General features: G+C 40.6%; 1 protein-coding gene and 1 pseudogene across 1 annotated transcript in view; both read left to right on the forward strand.

The window, feature by feature from the left end:
• The window catches only part of IPO8 (importin 8), a 74813-nt gene extending 69232 nt beyond the window's left edge, over window positions 1-5581 (forward strand). The window contains exons 23-25 of the mRNA XM_075940701.2: window positions 459-680; window positions 1502-1618; window positions 2338-5581. Of these exons, the coding sequence (XP_075796816.1) occupies window positions 459-680; window positions 1502-1618; window positions 2338-2435 (437 nt within the window). The 3' untranslated portion in view covers window positions 2436-5581. The remainder of the gene's footprint in view (window positions 1-458; window positions 681-1501; window positions 1619-2337) is intronic.
• Window positions 5582-14991: 9410 nt separating this feature from the next.
• LOC102449165 (protein ZBED8-like) lies at window positions 14992-17205 on the forward strand (annotated as a pseudogene).
• The last annotated feature ends 603 nt before the right edge of the window (window positions 17206-17808 follow it).

Below are 17808 nucleotides of genomic sequence, written 5' to 3' on the forward strand. Positions count from 1 at the left end.
GGAATCCGGTAAAACCACCAAGGGAAGTTGTGCAGTTAAGAGAGCACTGTAAGGGTTGGTAGGCAATACATTTGACAAAAGTCTTTTAATTGTGAAGTCCAAGTAAGTTGTTATTTGTTGTATTTTATTAAAAAGCAAAATGATATGCCATTTATATTAATTTAAAAGAGGAAAGTTGCTATTTTGCTCCTGTTGCAAACGCACAAACTTAGTTCGGGTACATGTGAGAACAAATTTCAGCTTCATTTTTCCAAGGTGTTATTAGAAACGGAGCATAACCGTATTCTGAAATGTCTGAAATGTTTTGATGGCTTCCTTTTTTGACATCTTGGAGGGTTTTTTCAAAAGGATCACATTTCTGGTCAAAACTGTACATGTATCTGTTTTGGCCCTTTAATATGTTTAATTACAGAAAGCATATGATTATTTTTAATATAAAAATGTTGATACAATTGCAGAAGAGATCCCAAGCGATGAAGAGGAGACAAATGAAGTGAGTCAAGCAATGCAAGAGAATCACGGAGGAGGTGATAGTGGAGGAGGGGATGAAGATGAGGAGGATGACGATGATGACTGGGATGAAGATGCCTTGGAAGAAACTGCTCTAGAAGGATTTAGCACTCCTCTTGACCTTGAAGATGGTGTAGATGAATATCAGTTTTTTACACAAGCACTCTTAAGTACGTATATGCCTGTAGACATAATTCTTTAATGTGATAGTTCAGAGACACTTACGTTAATTATTCTTTAAAGCCCTTATCTGTGGTGTTAGTGATTTCTTATACTATTGGAAACCTAAGATCTTGTTTGTATGTTTACTTCACCATTTATGCTGATTTACCTTAGCTTGGATTTTCGGAAATTTTCCCTTTTTCTACTAACGAGTTTCACTTTCTAATTCTCATGCTCTAACATAATCCTGAAATATTTGGCTAGTATACACTCAGGGATACATCTAAATCTGATCAAGCATTCTAACTGACAAGGTACCAAAATCATTTCAGTTCATACTATCTCTGTTGCAACTTTTCAAAGAAAATCTAAATTATAGGGGCTAAACTACTTTAGTGTCTTTTGCATGCTCAAATAGAAGTATTTATCATTTTCTAAACTGTCAAACCCCTAAAGGAAAAGGCAATTTTTCTCCTGTCCAGAAGGTATAACAAGTGTAGGGTGGTTGTTTTTTTAAATTTTGGAATGAATTTAATTTTCAGCATAATGGATGCATTTTGACCATGAAATTGAACATATTTGTGAATATTGGGTACACTTTGGAACATTATTAAGTCCTGGTTTCCAGAAAGCTCTTAAATACATGCTTAATTTTAAGATTCTCAAACCTCCAGTCCCTGTTGGAAATAGGCCAACTTCATCTGTGTTCTGGGAAACTGTAGTTTAAACCACATACCCAGATCTTTTTTGTCTTTGTGTCTTTCTCATAGTCTTAAATAGCTCAAAACATAAGCTAATAATCATTTTTCATGTACTTCTTATTGGACAGCGGTTCAGATCCGGGATGCAGCCTGGTACCATACGCTGACAGCACCACTCAGCAATGATCAGAAAAAACAACTGCAGGAAATTTACACGTTAGCTGAACACCGGCGAAGTGCTGCAGGTCAGTCATTTCTCTGCAGCTGTTTTATGTGTTGTAGAAAACAGAATATCCTTTATAACATTATATAGGGTACAGAGGATCAGCATGAGTCCTTATGAACTACTTGGCCTGGGTCTTAGAGGAGGCTAGAACAGCATGAGTGGTTCATATGGCCTTGTCTCTGCACTGAAATAAATCTTGCCTAGATAGTAGCATTGCCTGTAATGGGTAGACTCTTATCTGACAGGCATGGTTCTTTAAATAGAGCTTGAGCTAGATTTTCTGATGGATTTTTCATGTAAAGAGTAAATTAAGGTACTTCCTGCCTGACAACCATTCATTTGATCAAGACTGTTCTAGATCGTTGGCTGTTTAACAGCTGTTCAATTTTTTTTACCACTAAAATTACTTTCAAAGTAAATATGAACTTATGAACCTTTAAAATGGGGCCTGCATTGGTGAAAATAAGTTCATTAAACTGAGGAGCATGCAGAGCAATGTCATGTACAATTATTTTATAATACTGTAATCTCTCAGTTTCTGTCCTAGTGAGAGGTGTGGAATGTTACTTAAAAAAAAAATCCAATTTCTTGCAATTGATCACTGCCATGGCAGGTCTGAGAATGAAGTCTTGGTCAATAGAGTTAGTTCCACAAGCTTCCTATTCTGCACAGGACTATGTAGAACATACACACTTGCTCACTCTCTTATATTCCTTTTTTTCCCTTCTGTGATTTTAGAGACTAAGACAATAGAACAACAAAGTGGCTACACGTTTGACAATAAAGGACTGATCTCAGCATTTAACTTCGGTGGAAATGCTCCCGGAGGCAACTAAAGAGAAACTGCAAAGGACTCTGGGAATGGTTTCATCATTACATGTTGTTATAAAATAGTCATGACTTCTGAGTATCTGGGGGAGGGTAATCTGATGCTCCAGATGGCTTCCCTTGGGATACAGCAATGTGTTTCCCCACCAGACTGCTCTTTCTAACCAGCTACTGTAATGTTCAAATTCTTGTGGTGTTTTTATAATTTGATAGACTGAAAAGAAAACATGTGCCCTCAAGAAAACTGAATGATGGGGAGGAGCTAGGTTGAATCTAGTTGAGTTGCACTTCTCAGGTTTTTGCCATGCAGAACTGATGGATTCATATGGATAACAGTGCCTTCTGTTGTACATGGATTATCTGAACAAATGAATTTGAGTTTATTGCAATTTTTTAAATGTAAGAATTCTTCTAGATGCACTGTAAGTCTTAGATCCATGTTTTCCTGCTACCTGTCATTTACTACATGACTTAGTTTGTTTGTCAATTGCCTATACATTGCTGGTTTGAAAAACGTCATCTCAACTTCCCTCCTTGGTATAGACCTGTGTATGCTGGGCATTGTTTTACAATTCCAAAAGATACTCTCAGGTTTTGAAGGGTTCTTCTCAAAAAGACATCCACATCCTTGAGATCTCTCCATTAAGAGATAACCCATTTGAGTTGTAAGGGCACTTGTGGCTTGGCAGGTTCAGATCAAAACAGACAGTAATACCAAATAATGTTCACCTCCTCACGTGTATGAGTAATCAATCTCTGGCCATGGCAAGTAGTTGTTCTACATGACAAATTGTCTCCTTTCTTGCTGCACACTGGGTTTTATTTTGGGACCCTGTAAATTCTTTTTATTATTATTCCAACTGTAGTACTGAAAATCTGACATCCATAACATTTCAGAGCAATAATTTATCTTAATGGAAGAGAAAGTCAGTCCAAGTCTTGGTCTTGTACATCTGAATTTGCATCCCATTTGGCTCCCCCTCCCCCATGCTGTAATTCAGTTATGTTTAATTTTTCCCAAGTTTAAAAGGTCCGTCTCTTACACTCAAATGCACATTAGCACCTAATTGTATGTTGTGTTCATCTAGTAAAACTTGTCTTAGACACCCAATTAATTACTGATTTGCACAGAAACCACTCTTCTACAACTAAGGGATTAACAAAATCAAAGTGGAAATGATGGGGCACACATTACAATGGTTAAGTATTTTAAAAATAAGCATTGAACGTAGAATCTGTAGTCCATGTTTCTTTCTTTATTTGTGAATGATCACTTGTTCAGGGCTTGATATGAAAGGTTTTAAAAAGCCCTTTCCTGGGGTTTGAAAAGTCCAGCCCCTCCTTCTTTCCCTGTCATCTCTTCAGCTTCTGCAAAGGTACTGTCATTGGACCCTGCTCAAGGCTCTCATCTTTTCTACTAATCTTTCTAGTAGATGCTCCCATTGCTCAGCAGTGAAAAAAATCTTTCCTGTTTTCCCTTTTCTGCCCCAGAATCTTTTTCCTGCTGCAACTGCTGCATGAAGAAGGGAGTTCTGCTGCCCTCCTTAGCATTCCTACCTACTGTTCTGGGGATCCTGTGTCTGCTACTTTACCCTTCCTTCAGCCTCAGTGTTAGGTCCTCTCCAGTGGCCTGCTCTGACACTGCTTCATTTTTTCCCCCCAAATCAGCCCCAGAATGAAATTGACTTGGTTCATGTTAGTTTTTCACTGCTGCACTCAGGGTTTTGAATAGCAGCTGTGAAGAAAACTCACATTTCTTATTCCTGCTTTCTCTGCTAAAGCCAGAGAAAACTGAATACTTGGAAAGACAGGCTCCTGGGCCTTTGCTAATAAAATGGTAAGTGATTTTGGAGGTGCAATATGAGACCTTTCAAATAGATTTGATTATCAGAGGGCAGATGCTCAGTACTTTTTGAAAATCAGGCCCCAAACTCATTGGTCATTTTCAAAGATTTAGGTCTGGAGATACCTACTTAAAGTGTTAGGGAGACATCACGGCACACTACACCACTTTCCAGTCAGTTCGCAGGTGGGTTTCTTTACAACCATAAAACTAGAAACTTGTTCACAATTCAAAACAAAAATTATTCAGACGTCGATGGCACTGATTTCTCTACACACACATTGGAAGCTTCCTTTTTGCCATTGGGCATCTGGCAAGTGGAGTTTTTAAAGTTTATGTTAATTTATGTATAAAATGTTAGATTGTCCATCAATGGGATTTCCTTTAAAATCGATTGTCTTTCTCTCCTCCCATCAAAACTAAGAAAAGGAATTTTTTTCTTCCATGAATGAAGGTAATTGTATAATCAAAAGTTTTCAGGAGTTGTTGAAGCAGAAATCTACCAATGTATAGCGTTATCCTTGTGTTTACCCTCTGAGTCATGGTTGTTCCTTTAACTCTGCTGCTTGTATAATTTTCAAATGAACAGCCAAGGAAACTTCATCCAGATGTTTTTTACAATGGATTTAAATTGCTATGTGGTATCTCACAGTTGTGATCAGTGGGGAGATTTTAGAGGATGGTGCATAAAAGGGTTAATAGCATTCTCCTTCCCAGAAGATGGAGTAAATGTTTCTATAAACATATATTATACCCTTTTTGAAAAAGTATTCAATTAAAAGAAATAGTCCAAGATTTATTGGACTCCAGACTCCCCTTTACATGTGGTTCTCTTTTAATATGATAAATATGCCTTCATACGCAATCATACTAAGTAAAGGATTGTAGGGATTTCTTCTTGAGATGTGTCCAGCTTGTACTACGTTTTGTACAAATGTGCGTTACTGTCTCGTATTGAAGCTGGTGTGATTGTGGAACACCCAGTATCAGCATCATTGAACTGAGCAAGATGTAGTTGCCCTTGGAAATGCAGAGACTAATGAATGTATTGTGAAATAAAACAGATTGATAAAAGTAATCTTTGCTGCCCAGTGCCAGCATTCGCTGAGTGTGAAAGTGACTGTATGGGCACTATGGATGCTTAAGTATGAAATTAGACTTGTGCAGGTTATAATTATAGCAAGTGTTCTCTTAAGTGGTAAAACATCCTTTTTGGATAAATTAACTGGTCCTGAGTGTTAAATTTCAAATGCTGTTTTGTCATTCTTAAACTTCTGGTGACTCTTCTTAAACTTTTGGCTTTCTCTTTTTTATCTCTGGCTGTTTCTTTTTTTGAAGGAGGAAGATTACAGTTTGCTTTTCAGTGACACATACTCTACACTCAAAATGCCTAGTTGTAGGAAGAAAGCAGAATACCAAACAGAAGAAAAGATGTGCACAGTGTGATTAAAATTGACATGCTTTGGGAGAGTCCGTGTCAAAATATTTCAGGGGGTAGCCGTGTAAGTCTGTAACAGAAAAAAATTAAAAAACAGCTAATAGTCCTGCAGCACCTTAGGCTGTGTCCAGACTCAGGGTTTTTTTCGGGAAAAGTAGCCTTTTTCCGAAAAAACTTCACCTGCGTCTAGACTGCAGCCGCGTTCTTTCAAAATTAAATCGAAAGAACGCGGCTTTTCTTTCGACGGCGGTAAACCTCATTTCACGAGGAAGAACGCCTTCTTTCGAAAGTGCTTCTTTCGAAAGAAGGCGTTCTTGAATGTAAATAGGGCTTCTTCGAAAGAGAGCATCCAGACTTACTGGGTGCTTTCTTTTGAAAAAGCGGCTTGCTCTTTCGAAAGTTCAACGTGCAGTCTAGACGCTCTCTTTCGAAAGAGGCTCTTTCGAAAGTATCTTTCGAAAGAGGCTTGCAGTCTAGACATAGCCTTAGAGACTAACAAAAAATGTAGATGGTATCATGAGATGAGATCTTCAGATGGGTTGTACCCATGAAAGCTTATGATACCACCTACATTTTTTTTTTAGTCTCTAACATGCTGCAGGACTATTCACTGTTTAAGTTTTGTGAGTCAAAATATGTAAACCGTGTTCTGCAGAGTGTCACAGTAAGACACGTCATGTCAGTGGGAAAAAGGTGTTCTGGGTTTGGGCTGTGTGAGGAGGTATGCAAATAAATGGTTAACTACTTAGAATCTGCCATTTGTGTAGGTACAGAAATTTAGTTTCTACATGAGTGTTTGAGTACATCACAAGTTAGTAGACAGGAGCACCATTGGAATGGTAGGATTTTGGTGTCTTTCAGACAATACTATACCATGCCACCTTTATTTCTGTGCTGCTGCTGGCAGCGGAGCTACCTTCAGAGCTGGACATCTGGCTAGCTTTTGCTGTTCTCCGGCTGTCCAACTCTGAGGCAGTGCAGAAGTAAGGGTAACAATACTTCAGCGCCCCCTTCCCCCCAGTAGTGTTGTGGCCCCCTTTAGTGTTGGGTCCTCTGATTTAAGGGTGTAACGTGTTTATATTTTTCAATTTTAAAGTACATTTTCATATTTTATCGCAACACCATGACATTTAAGATTTAAATATCTGAAACCACACCATTAAAGATTTTTAAAATGCTGTGACTGTGACATTTATAAAAATGGACAGTGAATTTGGTAGGGCCCTCTCCATGTACGTCCCATGGATCCTGCAAGGGTGCTTTGGACATGTGATTCCTCCGTTTCTGTCCCCTCCCCAACCCACCCCCCAAAAGCTGAGGCAAGAGTGCAGTTAGAAATCAGCAAACTCTGCACTTTCCTTTCACTCTCTGATGAAAGGGAATAACCATGAATGTTCCCCTATGGATTGAGGGGAGGCTTAGGCACTCGGGCAGTTCCAGAGCAGGGAGCACCTCCAGTCAGTCTCTTTCAGCTGCCTGACGATTCTGTTTCTTTTCTGTATGGTTTTATGAGAAGCAATCCCATTTTCCTGGCACAACCAAACCCTTACTTTGCTTTAAGTTAGGATAAGAAGAAGCTGTATAATAAATTTGATGGTCCTAGCTCTTACCAGTAAGGGGGAGTTCTCGACAAACAGACAATCTCTCTCAATACATAGTAGATTCCAAGGATCACAGCCAAATGACCCTCCATTATCTGACAGGTTAGTGGAAACAGCAACTCAGAAAATTCCTCCACGGAATTTAAATTCATGGTGGTATGGGGACAAAAAATATCCATTTGAACTAATGAGAACTATTTTGCTGTATGTTTTAGATTATATACCGTTCTTAATTTTGGTGAGTTCTGCTAGATACATAACCAAGAAACCGTATATATATTTTTCCAAGATAAGGGTGCTCTGAGAATCATGACTGAATCCTAAAGCAAGTTCCACTTTTGCTGCACTGCTGAAAATCCAAAAGTGAAACTGGTTAGCTTATTTTTATTGTCCTTGCTGAGGGAAGTAAAAAAAGAACCAATTGTACAATAAATGGTTTTTAAAAAATAGAAAAATATTTATTTTTGGTAATTTAAGATGGTAAGTAACAAAGCGAGGGATTCTTTAAAATATTAATTTGGTACTGTCAAACTGTTTTGATTTTCAGTTAATACATCAGTGCCCAATTTTTCTTCCCTTACTCAAGTGTAGTAGAATCTTTATTATATACAAAGACTCCACAGATTTCAGTGGATTTCTCACAAATGTAGCCATCTTTTTTGTTGTAACTAGACCGTTTTAATGACATAATTAAACTAGTGTTAATTTTCCTCTTAGAAATTAAAAACAATGAGAGAAAGATCATTGTGTTTTGAAATGAAATGGTGCACAGGGACATTATTTTTGGAGAACAGATAAACAATGAACTTTCAAGCAAACACTAACAAGGTAAACGTAAAAAGTGTAGTAAAGAAATAAATGTAAACAGTATGCATTGGACTTGGTTCTTGAATTATTTTTGGTTGTTTTGGTGTTTTTTCATTGTCAAGGAACTTGTGAAAACTTACTTTGGATTCTCTATATTTAGAGAGAGAAGCCACACAGATTTTTCTTTCGTATTATTGTAGATATGGCTGCAATTCTGAAATTATTCTAAAGGGAGACAGCACTAAGCTATGGTAGCAGCTCATATGGCAGGATCAGGACCTCTGAAACAATGTACATTTCCTGAAATGTTAAGGAGTGAATTGGATTTATCACTTCGTTCATTCTTGAAATCAAACATGGAGAAATTATAAGTAGAACGTTTTCCTAACATGGAATACTGTACCGTATTAAAGCTCCTAAATAAATTTAAATAATGGCATTGGTTAGGTTCAGTTCTACATGTGTTGTGCATTTGCTTGGTAGGAATAAATTTTTTTTTCTTACTTGTGTAACATGCCACAAGCCAGGGAGCCTAATTTCATTTGTAATCTTGCTTCATATTGCTTGTAAAATCTATTTGCAAGAATAGTCAGGAATTAATTTTTTCACAAATTCAGAGTTAATCCACTTACATACTAATTGTAGCAATATATGTCTTTTACTTGCTGAGATGGTTATGTTAACAACACATGGATTTACAGAAGCATGTAACAGATGCCGGTTTCAGGTGACAGTATAAAAGATGAAATGCAAAGAAATTCCTTCCACATGTTATACTGAGCATGCTGTCTTGCAGTTCAGGAAAGCAGCTTTCTAGAATTACTTAATGCCAGATTTGTGCCAGCCTCCCTGTTTGAGATATATCAGACTTTATGCTAATTTTATTTTAGAATTATATGATCTTACAGACCTTCCTGAAATCCAATGCCTAACTGTACTGGCCTTGCTCAGCCAAAAAAATCTTGTATTGACATCCATGTGAAATTTGCCTGAGGTGAGGGCTGCAGATGTGAACTTCATAATTGATTGCAGCATTTAATAATCTTTAGCCCTTGTCTTTGAAATGCTTTACAATATTAAATTAACATATCAACACCCCCTATGGAGGGATCTTGGCCCCATTTTACAATAGATGAAATTGAGTTAGCCTGTCCAAGGCCATAGAAGTGGGCTATGTCACCTGGCATTAGAGAATAGGGGTGAAATCCTGGCCTCAATGAAATTGCTGGCAAAATTCACATCTAATTTCAGTGAAGCCAGAATTTCATCCAAGGAGACGCATAAATTCTCAGCTTTTGACTTGGACCATAGGATTTGGGAGGGGGGGTGTCTAAAAAAAAGTCCAGTACTGTCTAACAGTAATGGAATCTTTTACAAAGAAGCCATTTTACTCTATCTGGTGATGCCATCAGTTAATTTTCTTCTCTCAGGGTGCTTGATCCCAAAGAACTTTTAAGTGGGGGAGAAAATGGGTCCAGACTATGGGGAAGAATCATGAAAATGGGGGACTGAAAGGTACCTCAAGACGTCTACTTTTGAGTCCCCTTATGAAAAGGCAGGATCAAGAATAGACCAGCCTTTACATGCATTTGTCTATTCTTAAAAACTTTCAGTGACAGGAATACCATCTCTTCTCAGCAGCCCTCCCTCATGGAATGATGCTTATTGTAACATTTTTGGTAGGATTGAAATGATCCTTTCGTGGCATCACTATTTACTTCCCAAGAGGGTGGGACATATGGGAGAGTAGCACTTCAGATGGTCCATTGCATTCTCTATATCCAATGTACTAAAGAGCCTTATAGTTTCTTTGGAATAGCCAACATCCTGGATCAATTATGAGGCCCATATGTTTTGATTGTTAAAAACATACAGCAGACTTCCAGCGACTGCATTCTCCTCTAGCAGCGATAACCAAATACTTTTCTTACCTCCTGCATCACCTAAGGATAAATGCTAGAATATTGAACTCCTGTTGGCCAGTATTTGATCTTAAATTCTGCCTCAAAAGTTCTAAAATGTGGGCCATAGCTATTTTCTCCCTGTAGAGGCCAAGGTTATACTGCAGTGGAAATCAAGCAACCTCTCAGGGGCTAGGATGGAGTGTGTATGAGAGTGTGTGTGTGTGTGTGTGTGTGGTATAAACTGCACATTTTATGTGTGCTCTATCTGTACTCTTTTGGGTTCCTGGTAAGTTACTAACATTGCTCTTGATGTTGCAAAGCTTGGGCCCTTTGTATGTGTGTGATTTGAAAACTATCCTTAATTATGTAGATTGTATCAAGAATTTCAGTTTAAAAAAAATTATCAACGCCTCCCTCTGAGCACTTCATACTAGTAAATGAGATATTTTTCCTAATGGCCTGTAGTGCCACATATAAATGGTTTTTACAGACCCCAGTAGCTAGTTGCAACCAATGATAGGAGTCTGCTATTTCAAATTTTTCCCACTGTATTTAGTGGCGTGACATGAATTTGTTACTTTATTGTGATACTGTTCAGTATAATTGATCTGGCTTTGCAACAGACTACGAATAGCCATAGTTCCTGTGGATGCACTATTTTTTAAGTTTTATGTCAGTAGTGGCACTGGGACCTGCCTACAATATTGGGCCTATATTTTGTACTTCTGTGGCTACTTTCAGACTTGGTTTTCTAAAAGTTAGGTATTCATGGAGCAGCGGGAGACGTAGCCCATTTTTTTCTCTCCCCTAGCATCTGCACTGTGAATTTTAGTAACCCAAACCCTCTCCTAGTGTTCAGAGCAGCAGAATCGTGTATTAGGGCGAGTTGGTCCACATCCACGATTAACAGGTATGTTAGCCAGCCCCAAAGCACACTATGGATCATGATTTCTTGAGCTCAAAGAATCAAAACAGTGAAGTTTCTAGACACAATAATCTGTAGCATATCACTAGTTCTTGAAACATTTCCAGGGACAGTCACTGCTGGGTCCTTTCTGTTACACTCTGACACAAAGTGCTAGTGCTAGACAGAGCCGTGAAGCAGAGGGGAGGGAAGCACTAGTTACCTTGAGGATGGGGCAATTGCTTTGACTTGGAGGGTCAACAAAGGTATTTCCTGTTGCCTCAGAAGAGAAGTGTAGGAGGTTGCTGAAAGAAGCTATAGGTGGTTCCTGGTTGAAGGCTAAAGGGAGGAGAGCAGTGGTGGGGCTTACCAGTTGACCTCTGCATGCTGGAGGAGAGGGATGAGGCAGGCTGAAGGCCAAGGGGCCCGTGGAAGGGCCTGCCATCTGGCCTGGCTACGGTGAGAGGTTAATAGAACAGAGGGAATGATGAGGGAGGGTGGGATTACATGCCATCTTAGAAGGGCCTTGCAGAAGAACAGAAGCGAAAACGAGCCTGGATGTTGTAGATGATGTTAACGTGTGTGCTAGGTACAAACAGTGAGGGGCTAGATGCTCGGGGAGTAATAAATAGACTGTTCTGAGACTTTCCTTACGCATTAGCAGTGTCTGGTTATTACAAGAACAGTTTAAGTGCAGTGAGTGGGATTACTGAGGCAAGTGTTAAGAGAGTGCTTACCAGTGTTAAGAGAGTGCTTGGGCATGGCGAGGAATCATTCCCAAACAGCTATTTCTGCTAGGCTACGTCTACACTGGCCCCTTTTCCGGAAGGGGCATGGTAATTTTTGAGATCGTAATAGGGAAATCCGCGGGGGATTTAAATATCCCCCGTGGCATTTAAATAAAAATGTCCGCCGCTTTTTTCCGGCTTTTAGAAAAGCCGGAAAAGACGTCTACACTGGCCAGATCCTCCGGAAAAAAGCCCTTTTCCGGAGGATCTCTTATTCCTACTTCAAAGTCTACACTGGCCCCTTTTCCGGAAGGGGCATGGTAACTTTTGTAGGAATAAGAGATCCTCCGGAAAAGGACTTTTTTCCGGAGGATCTGGCCAGTGTAGACGCTCTTTTCCGGCTTTTCTAAAAGCCGGAAAAAAGCTGCGGACATTTTTATTTAAATGCCGTGGGGGATATTTTAAATCCCCCGCGGATTTCCCTATTACGATCTCAAAAATTACCATGCCCCTTCCGGAAAAGAGGCCAATGTAGATGAGCCCTTTAATGTTTAGTAACAGGGTATCACATTTTTTCTTAATTCAAATGTTTTCTGCAGTTGCTGATCTCATAATTATGACTTTCCAATGAAGACGGCGGAAGAGAGGGTATGAAATACTTATCTAAGCCACTAACTTTCAGAACACAGTGCCTGATCTGGCCAGGCTGATGGAATAAAGGAACTTCCTTGGGTTGCCAAAATCCATTGTACCAGACGGGGAGATTCACCAGTCCTTTGGGTGGCCTAAATTCATGTAGTTCTTTTCTCCCCATTGCTATGAATAGATGTTTGTCATTGATCTGTGGGTTTCCTTAATGACATGACTGGTGTTTCTGCCACCAATAAAATAAGCACAATGAAAAACAACTGATGTGGAGAGACTGAGATAGCAACTCTTTGTGGTTACAAGTTTAGCCAAACCAATCCTTTACTGCAGGGGAGGGAAGAGAGACCTGTTCACAGCCCCGTGTTCCGCATCTGGTTGGACAAGCAGCACTTCCTCTAACATTGGCATCTACTGTGCACCTATTGCCTGTGTGACTATCAGACAGAGGAATATCTCATTTAAGCAGGTGTTAGGCTTTTGTTTGTTTGTAAACATGGACATTTTCCCATTAATAATTTCAATTCTCTCTCTCTCACACACTCACTCTCACTCACCCCCTTCCCCGAAAATGAGTTCTCCCTGCCACCACGTGCATCTCCTAGATGGGGGGAAGTTGGGAGATAGGTTGCAGATTTGACTTCTGATTGGCTTTACCATAAAGCACAGTTAAGTTATGGAACTTTTCCACTCCCTTGCTTCCTATTTCGTGTGCTGATTTGCAAAGGAGATCAGTACAGGGCTTTTGAGAGATTCTTCAGTGCTTGGTTTAGTAACACAGGCTCTAGTTCAGAAAATATGTTCTGGATTTAAGCACAGGCTGAAGTGCTGTTCTGACTAGGAATGCTTCTCCCTATTGTGGGAGAAATATTGCTTCCCTGAGCAAAATTTGGAAACTATTTTTGAAGAAAAGAAAAAAGGGAGTAGTTCATGGATTGTATATAGAATCATAGACCTGGAAGGGACCTCCAGGGGTCATTAAGTCCAGTCACCTGCCCTCATGGCAGGACCAAGCACCCTAGATCATAGGTTCCCAAACTGGGGGGTATGCCCCCCTGCGGGTGTGAAGAAATTCCAGGAGCATGAGGTGACCCAATTCCCCCTCCCCCAAGAAAGAGCCCGCATTGGCGTTACCTCACCCAAAGTTCATCTCTAACTGTTTGTTTTGCGTGGTGGCTTCCTCAGGTCCGTCTCCCACCCTCCTCTGGGGGGAGGGTGGAGTCAGACAAGCACCAGAGCCACTTTCAAAAGGTGTTAATTTGGAGCTGACTTTGAAAAGGTGCTAATTTCCCCGCAAACAGTAGGGGCCTTGGAACTTGGCTACTTGAATAATCATTGAATAAAGGCTCCAATGGGGGCAGAATTGCAAACAGCTGCTAGCTCAAAGTCAGGAAGCAGCCCAGGGAACAAGCGACCCGTGCTTTCTGAGACCCTGGGCCTGGTTGCAGGACCCCAGGTACCAGCTTAGCTGTCCTCTCCCCTCACCCAGACCCCCACGAGTACCCTGCCTCCCTGCCAGACTCCAAACCCCCACAAGAACGATACCCCCCTGCCCAGACCGCCATGAGTACCCTGCCCAGACCCCAGATGCTCATGAATATCCTGCCCACACCCCAAATCCCCACGAGTAACCTGCCCCCTGCCCAAACCCCCATGAGTACCCTGTCCCCCCGCCCAGACCCCATTCCCCCATGAGTACCCTGCTCCCCTGCCCAGATCCCCACGAGTACCCTCCCCAGGGCCTCACCTGCCCCCTGTCCCCTGCTCAGGGCCCCACCAGGACCCTGCTCATGTCTCCTACCTCCTGGCCAGACACCTACCCCCAGCTTGCTCCTGTAGCCTATTTTCCACCCAGATTCTGCACCCCATTCCTATTTCACTGACTGGCAGTCCTGTCCCGCACACTGGATCCCTCATTTTTGGCCTCATCTCATAATGTAGAGGGGTCCACAAATTCCACTAACCCTCGAACCCCAGAAGAATTAATCTGGCCTGAGGCCTTGAACCTCAGTCCTACCTACCCTCCCCCCATGGGGCTGGGATGCCAGGGAAGGGAGGTGTCTCAGTTGCGGCCACATCAGTGGGGCTTGGGAGGGGGCTAGGAGGGTTAGGGGGGGGGTTGCATCTCACTTGGGTGATCCCTGACTTATTTTTCTGTGGATCAGTGACCTGTGACACAAAACAGGTTCCCCACTCTTCCCGTAAATAAAGACAATGCTGAAACATTTGTGCTGGACATATTTGATTTAAAAATGAAGCCTGGCCCACAAGACCCCAATCTGGGCCAAGCCCCCATCTGGCCACAGCATCATAACACCCCTGCATCCTCTCAATCCTGAGCCTATCATACACTGGAACCCCCTGTGCGTCTCACATCCCCAGTCTTCTGCCACAACACTACTGCACAATCCACACTGCAAATCTGTGTCCCGAGCCCATCATACTCCCACCTCCCCTGCCCTGAGCCCCTCATGCACTCCAACCTGAACTCCTGCACCCTCACATCCCCAAGCCTGTGGTTTTCTCAGCACCTCAACACTCCACCTGACCCCAACACTCTCCAGTCTGGAGCCCCTTCCCTGAGCCAGAAGCCTCTTCTCCACCTCTTCCTGCACCCAAATTTCCTCCCAGAGCTTGCACCTTTCACCCCTTCCCACACCCAAAACCCTCATTCCCACCTCAGAGCCTACACATCCTGTCTGAACCCAGTGAGAGTGAGTAAGAGCTGGGGACAGCAAATAATAGAGAGGAGGGAAATGGAGAGGGTGGGGCCTCTAGAAAGGGGTGGGATCTTGGGGCTTGCCCTGACATTTAAAAAGTGATCTTGGGTGCAAAAAGATTGGAGACACTACCGTAAAAACAATTTAATTTTCAAATGTCATACCATGAAATGCGAATATATATATATATTGCCTTTTGACATGTAGGGGTACCGGTTCAGGTAGTGGGGAGGCCAAAGAACAATGTAAAAGGCAATGGAATTTTTTCGAACTTTCTAGCATGCTTGCAGGAGTGTTTGGGACTGTTCTATCGTGGGAGTAGGTAGCCAGTCTTGTGCGGTCCACTGGTGGTGGAATATATATAAGGCAGCATGTGTCCATATGTAATAGTAGTAGTAAATAAACATTTGCAATAACTTATCAAAGTAACTTGCGTCCATTACATTTATTTTAATTGGGAAAATTCTTTTTCTAGATTTTTTAAAATTAATATATTATGGCTGTGATTAAGAAAAGGAAGTACGATGAAGACTACATACGGTATGGCTTCACCATCGTGGAAAAAACCAGGATTGATCATCCTCAATGTGTAGTATGTCACGCAGTTCTTAGCAATGACGCCTTGAGACCTAGTCATCTTGAACGACACTTGAAGAAGAACCACAGCGCTTTGACAGAGAAACCAAAAGAGTTTTTTGCTTCTAAACTTCAAAATTTGAAATGCATGAAGCTGGATGCTACTCGAGCTTTTCATCAAGCGTCGGCCAAAGCGGTAGAAGCATCTTATGAACTGTCATTGCTCATTGCTGAAGCCAAGGAAGCGCACATAATCAGAGAAACTCTTGTGAACCCTTGCTTGTTGAAAGCATCTGATATTGTGCTTGGTATCAAAAGCAAGAAAAAAACTTTGGAAATGTTTCTTTCTGACAATTCCGTGAAACGTTGCATAGATGAGCTGACGAAAAATGTTAAACTTCAAGTTGTGGAGGCAATGTTGGCTTCTCCTTTTTTCGTAATTCAATGTGATGATACCACGGATGATATAGCACAATGTTGTCAGTTGCTTGTCTACATTCAATTAATTAATAATGGAACTGTGAAAGAAGAACTGCTTTTTTTGAAGGAATTGACGACCACATCAAAGACTTCTGATATTATGAAAACAATTTCTGACTTTTTTTTAAGAAAATAGACTTTCATGGGGAAAATTGGTTGGGGTATGCACAGATGGTGCTCCAGCAATGCTTGGCTCTCGCTCTGGATTTCTGATATTGGTGAAAGAAAAAAATCCAGCCATAACCACAACTCACTGCATCATACACAGACAAGTGCTGGGTGCTAAAATCCTTTCAGATGACTTACGTGACTCATTGAATTTGGCCATGAAAGTTGTCAATTTTGTGAAGAACAGTGCTTTAAATACGAGATTTTTGATGCTCTTTGCACGGATTTGGGAGCGGATCATAAAACTCTTTTGTTTCATACGGAGATACGATGGCTTTCCAAAGGTAACATGCTTTCAAGATTATTTTAACTGAAAGATGAAGTGGAAATTTTCCTCAATCAACAGAAGAAAGAGTTATATCATGCATTTACGGACCAAATGTTTCAATGTTCACTGGCATACCTCATGGACATTTTTGAATCTTTGAACAACCTCAATTTGAAGCTACAAGGAAACAATATTGCAAACATTATACTACATCATGATGCCATCAAAGCATTTACGGAAAAAATCCAGCTTTGGAAACGTCAAACACAAGCTCAGATGCCTGGCTTTTTGTCTTTTCCGACATTTTCATCACTCGCTGAAAATGGAGGTTTCCAAGAAGTTTGTAAAGAAGATGTGAAGAACAAAATTGTGTTTCATCTGGACTTCCTTGCTGACAAATTCATCTGCTATTTTCCAGACAACTTTTCTGGCAACCACATTCATAAATTAGTATGCAATCCATTCAGCGCTGATGTTGATTCATTGCCAGAAGTATTGCAAGAACATGCACTCAAAATAAAATATGATTAAAGTGTGAAAGATAATTTCGTAAACAGAAGCTTGGAGGAATTTTGGATAAAATATTTCCCAGTGTACTCGAAAGTTGGAGAAGCACTACGTATTGTTCTTCCATTTTCATCAACGTACCTCTGTGAAAAAAGCTTTTCAAGTTTAGTCACATTAAAAACAAAACAAATCGACTGGATGTCAAAAACTATTTGTGTTGCGCACTTTCATCTTTCATACCTAGGATTTCACAACTTGTGAAAAAAATGTAGCTTCATCCTTCACATTAAATTTGATTTGTTTCTGCTATTTTTTATGTTAAATTACATTTTTATTAAATTTTTGTGCCAAGAAAAGCTATTTGCATATTTTAAATTTTAAATAATTTTTATAGCAAGTTTTTGTGTTTATTTATTATTTTAAATTACAGATTGAATTTTTTTATTAAAAGGGGGGTTGGATGATGGTAAAGAAGAGGTGGGGGGTGTGAGGGTTTCTCAAAAATCAAAAGGGGGGCGTGATGCTGAAAAGTTTGGGAACCACTGGTCTAGATCATCCCTGACAGGTGTCTATCTAATCTGCTCTTAAATATCTCCAGTGATGGAGATTCCACAACCCCCCTATGCAATTTATTCCAGTGTTTAACCACCTGACAGGCAGGAAGTTTTTCCTAATGTCCAATCTAAACCTCCTTTGCTACAATTTAAGCCCATTGCTTCTTGTCCTATCCCCAGAGTCCAAGGAGAACAATTTTTCTCCCTCTTCCTTGTTAATACCCTTTTAGGTACTTGA

The sequence above is a fragment of the Pelodiscus sinensis genome, chromosome 1 (assembly GCF_052426305.1).
Source record: "Pelodiscus sinensis isolate ZL-2025 chromosome 1, ASM5242630v1, whole genome shotgun sequence".
NCBI lineage: Eukaryota > Metazoa > Chordata > Testudines > Trionychidae > Pelodiscus > Pelodiscus sinensis.